A 5,346-nucleotide genomic window follows, 5' to 3' on the forward strand; every position below is an offset into this window, starting at 1 on the left:
TTCAGTGTGAGTACCGATGTGGAAGGTTGGATCGATTTAGGGGGGTTTGTTGATGTAGACGGAGATGAACGTGCAATAGATTACATTAGAGAAGTTGAACAATGAACTTACAACACCTAATGCAAGATGTACAACTATAATGCATAAAAATGAGTCACCGACCCTTGATATTGTATACTATATAAATTTTATACTTTTATTTGTTGTACTTCAATACAAAAAATTAAACAACACTTATTAAATGGCATTTGACACGTGGTATGATAATTAATAAAACTGAGTTATACCACAAGGCATAATACATAGGATTGCCTCTATAGCCTAATGACTTTAAATTGAGCCGGAGTATTTGTTTAATAAATTTTATTATTATGTTAATTTTGGACAGGAGAATCGTTTTGTAAAAGCGTAGACCGACTTCTTGTTCTTCTTCTATCGTCTTTGTTTTTCCTTACAATTTACTCATCACGACCAACTCCACCAGCTACACCACCGATCATCTATCTATTCTATTCCACCAAACACATGCTTAATCAATTCCAATTCCAATTCAATTAGCAGTAACAGTACGCATACCTCTTAATTACATCACCAAACGATGAAATTGGGTAAACAACAACAAGAAGAACGACCACGTTTGACCTCGTCAATCAGAAGCAAAGCCGCTCATTTTGTCTCTGATCTCACCACCGTTATCCTCAATCCAATTTCCGATAAACCCTCTTCTGTAACTCGTCTCTTCTTATTAATTATTATTATTATTCTATCCATTCCATCACGGCTAGCTTTAATTTTACGAATTTTTTAATATTTGGATTGTTGGGTTTTATCTTATGTTTGTGAAATTTGACTTCAATTGTTCATTAACGCGAATTTGAATTAATACAGCTTTAGGGTTAGGGTTTAGTAATGTATGAAATTGATGAAATTATATTATTTTACAATATTGTTTATATGATTCTGTTAGGGAAATGCGAGTAAAGAACCGAGGAGAAACACGCAGCAATGTAGTCAAGAAGACGATGTGCCGGTGCTAGAAGACGGTCCGGATACATCTTCCTTCACTGCGTTTCTCTATTCGTTTTTATCCCCAGGTAGAACGGAAGAAACAGATCCCGAGTATGCAAATTGGAACGATAATCACTCCAACAAAACCGATTCGTCATCGAAAGAAAATAGTAATAAGAAAGGTATTTTCTCGAGGGGGAAACAGTCAATTGGCAAGGCTTTTTCGCAGGCTGCTCGGTATGGTACTGGCTACCGGTTTCATTCGTCGGGTAAGGTGAATACGGAGTCGAAAGTTGATGATGGTAAAGAAACGGGAACACAATTCGGGTCGAATGAGGGGGTTGTTGTGCAAAAACTGAGCGGGCCTAAACTCCCAAACATGTCAGAGCCTTCACAGCTTATGACGGAAGACACACGGGCTGCTCTTTATGTTGCACTCCCGGTTCTCAGTCAAGGAAAGAAATGGGTCCTTCTGTATAGGTATATTATTTACGGTTGTATCGTGTAATGAAAGATTGGTAGTTATTTCATTATTTATTTATTTTTTTGTGTTTGGTTTTCATATGCAGTACATGGAGGCATGGCATATCTTTGTCAACTTTGTATAGAAGGAGCAATCTTTGCCATGGGCTAAGTCTGCTGGTAAGTCCAAACGGGTCAGACCCGTAGACATGCCTAAATGACCCATATCCATTGAGGTTAATCTTTAAACTGAAACTTGATTGACGAATTCCAGGTTGTTGGAGACCGTAAAGGTGCGGTGTTTGGTGGTCTAGTTGAGGCACCCTTGAGACCATCAACCAAGAAAAGATATCAGGTATGCTTATTTGTGATACTCTTTTATAAAGTATATAATTATATATTGATTTAACTTTTTTTTTAAATCTTCATGGGCTGATGAATACTATACAGGGATCAAATGATACATTTGTTTTTACAAATACTCCTGGTTGTCCTGTTATATTTCGTCCAACAGGTACTGCTATTTTATAACAGATTCGCGTTAATAAGTTGTTTAGTTACAAACAGTTTATGAATCTTTTCTGTTCTGGTGTATTTAAGCAGGCATCAATCGGTATTTCACACTGTGTTCAACCGAGTATCTAGCACTTGGTGGTGGCAATCATTTTGCATTGTATCTCGATCATGATCTGTAAGAGTCTTGCTATCTTAATTCCTTTTGGTGACATAAATCCTCAACTATTTGGCTGTTGACATGTCTTTTATTGTTTTCTAGATTGAACGGGTCAAGTTTGGCCTCAGAAACATATGGTAACTCTTGTTTGTCACACACTCAAGATTTTGAAGTGAAGGAAATCGAGGTGCTCTCTCTTTCTCTCCCACACTGTAAAAGTAATTTGTATCCGTTTAATGTTAGAAATTTGGTTTGATTTGATGATGTTGAATGTATGCAGCTGTGGGGGTTTGTATATGCTTCAGAGTATGAAGAGACGATATCAATGTTGAGAACCGAGGCACCTGGGATTTGTCGTTGGTAGCATAACACGCTGGATGACATTTTGTATATATTTTGGCTTGGATTGTTCGGTTTCAAATATGAAAGACTTTTGGATTTACTATAAAGATTTAAAAGAGTCTTAAGGATTTTGTGTTATATTGAAAAAAAGGAGTTAACACGAAAGTATGTCTAGGTTTTCTTGTTGAATTGTATGTTCATTTGTATTTGGCTGCTTGTCAATATGGTGCTGTTACACATATATGACTAGTATTTGACAATAGCAATGGTGGTATTCACCACCGAGGCGATGACAACAAAAAGAAGAACGATAGCGATAACAATAAAAATGGACGAAAACGATGGCTGTATACCAGTTAAATGGGCAGCCTTATAGTACGGAACAACTGAATAGGGAAAAAAAAACCTTTTCGGGGCCAGCTCTATTATTCATTAATATTATTTTTCTTATGATTTTAGTATGTGATAATAGAAATGATTTTCACATCGTCATTGTGGTTGATTTTGAGCATAAAACGAAGACGACTGATCTACACGTTTCATCTTCACCGTGCGTTTTCAATTACAAAGCAAATAAGACTGATCCACATTAATCATCTCCACGCTGAGTTTTAAACTATAAGTTCAATGTTAAGTGTAGGAGATATTAATTTAAATTATTAATAGCTTATAAATAAATATAATATAGTTAAAATATATTTAAATATTATATAGTTGAGGGAAAAAAAATTAAAATACGAGTTTCATAAACAATAAATATATACAACTAAAATTAAAAGTAGTATAAAGCATAAATGTGATTAGTTATGAAGGTTCAAAATACGCTCAAGAAGATAAACTTTATTTGTGGTACCTCATGCATACGTCTTCAACATCCAACCAACTAGTAATTGCCAAATCTTTCATCTACATATCTAGAGCCATATTATGCAATATAGTGCATGCATACGTTTGTATCTTTTAATATATTCATGCTTCAAGTTCTTGCTAGGCCTTGTATCTCAACATTTTCTTCCCCACGGACATTTCTTTTTGGTTTAAATGCTTTATCTTTGGGTCTCCAAGATGCATATTCATAATATATATTATTGGCTCCATCTATTGGCACACCTAATTTTTCTATTTACACACTCTTATATGGTCATATTGATCAATATGACCCATATCAGCTCATCTAACAAACAAAAACAGACAAAAAGCTGGCCAAGTTAGTTTTGGTCTGGTTGTTATTCCAATATGTACCTTAATGGTCAATATGGACCATATGAACAATTTTTTGTGTCTGATTAAGTTGGTAGGAGGGAATATGCTTTTGTCTTCATAGAGGAAACATGGTAAGCCTGATATGCACTATATTGACCAATATAGAGCATATTGTGAGAGATTAGACTTGTGGGACCCATTCACTTTGCATATGATTCCGTCATTCCGTGTATGTACAATCATGTATGACATAAAGCACTTTTATGTCTTATTTGAGGCCATTTATGCTTCATATTGGACAATATGAACCATATTGGGGGTGTCTAAACAGATGTGGGGGTGTGCCAATATCACGACCCATATTATTAGTATATATCCTGGCGTGCATTATGTCACGTTTAGTGTAAAATTGCATGCATCTGTAGTACTATCAATCAATATCAACAATTAACGATTAGACATTCTAATGATCAGATGCATTATATTAGTTAAAAACTATTAAACTGGGAGAGTATAAATCACACACGAACATGGGTTTTGATAACTCATGATCGACTTATTATTATATATAACAATGTGAAACTTTGGTGTCGCAAAGCCTGTTTGGGTCACTCTGCGGCTCTTTATTGGTGGTATTTGTGTTTTTTTAATTCGTTTTTTTTGTTTTGTTGTGGTTCTGGTTCGTAACAAAAACCGACCGAATGCCATTTTTTATTTATGTTAGTTCCGTTGTCGTGACAGAAACTGACCGAATTTGCGTAAACTCAACGCGTTTTGTTTTAATTCCAATTCCGTAACGAATGTAACGGAAACCGACCACATGCTAATGTTGTTTTAGTTACGCTATCATAACGAACATGACGAAAACCGACCAAAATCGAGTAGACTAACCACCTAAACACCGGGGATCGACATCGGTCGAGTTTTACTGATGATCGAGTTTTACCGGCCGACACCACCCCATTGGTCCACCTCAATTTTTTTAAACCTTTTTACTTCCAGTAAATAATGCGCGTAACTGAAATTGATCGTCTCAATGCTTAGGACCGGCAATGCTCGGTTTGCCACCGCCATGGTTTTACCGACCTGTTCCGACGCAACGCGCCAGGTTAAAACTAGTTATTATTATCTTAAATACATATAAACGAAATCTTTAAAAACTTTCTGGTTGCTTCCTACATTCTCTCAAGCCACCAGATTGTTTAATTTGTAAATAGAGGCTTCTTATGCATTGACCCAAATTCATGGGTATGGATCTCACCAAACCCATATAACCCTTAAATGGGTTATAACATCTCATTAAAATAAAAATTAATCTCACCAAATATTTGATATGAAAATCCTATAAAATAGGGATATACTAAAAAGTAATATCCAATTTTTTTTAAAAATATATTATTTATAATTAAGAAACAATTTTATAGTACAAAATAAGCGGGTCACGGGTCTCACCAAACACCGATAGTTTTTAACCGGGTTATAACATCTCATTTATTTGTGAAACCTTTCATCATCAAATCTTTTGTATATTATTAACTTCATTACGATAAATAAAATTAAAATTCAAAAGAATATTAAACAACCCCGTAATACGGGGGATACAAACTAGTTATTATTAAACGAAGAGATTACAGCTTATGTAAAACCAAAATAGAACT

The 5,346-nt window shown here is 35.1% G+C and overlaps 1 protein-coding gene across 1 annotated transcript; it reads left to right on the forward strand.

Annotated features, from left to right (window-relative positions):
* The first annotated feature begins 413 nt into the window (after nucleotides 1-413).
* Nucleotides 414-2,651, forward strand: LOC143570408 (uncharacterized). The gene is made up of 8 exons (XM_077056062.1): nucleotides 414-727; nucleotides 968-1,488; nucleotides 1,578-1,650; nucleotides 1,745-1,825; nucleotides 1,921-1,984; nucleotides 2,074-2,161; nucleotides 2,246-2,330; nucleotides 2,424-2,651. The coding sequence occupies exons 1-8, from the start codon at nucleotides 599-601 to the stop codon at nucleotides 2,505-2,507; spliced, it is 1,125 nt and encodes a 374-aa protein (XP_076912177.1). The 5' UTR covers nucleotides 414-598; the 3' UTR covers nucleotides 2,508-2,651.
* Nucleotides 2,652-5,346: the final 2,695 nt, after the last annotated feature.

Source organism: Bidens hawaiensis, unplaced genomic scaffold (genome assembly GCF_021521415.1).
Source record: "Bidens hawaiensis isolate Kalapana, Puna unplaced genomic scaffold, B.hawaiensis_p1.1 tig00024980_1, whole genome shotgun sequence".
Taxonomy (NCBI): domain Eukaryota; kingdom Viridiplantae; phylum Streptophyta; class Magnoliopsida; order Asterales; family Asteraceae; genus Bidens; species Bidens hawaiensis.

Coding starts and splice junctions, on each gene's coding strand:
- LOC143570408 (XM_077056062.1), top strand. CDS start 599: ATGAAATTGGGTAAACAACAACAAGAAGAACGACCACGTTTGACCTCG. Junction 728..967: donor TTTCCGATAAACCCTCTTCT/GTAACTCGTCTC, acceptor TGATTCTGTTAG/GGAAATGCGAGTAAAGAACC. Junction 1,489..1,577: donor AAATGGGTCCTTCTGTATAG/GTATATTATTTA, acceptor TTTCATATGCAG/TACATGGAGGCATGGCATAT.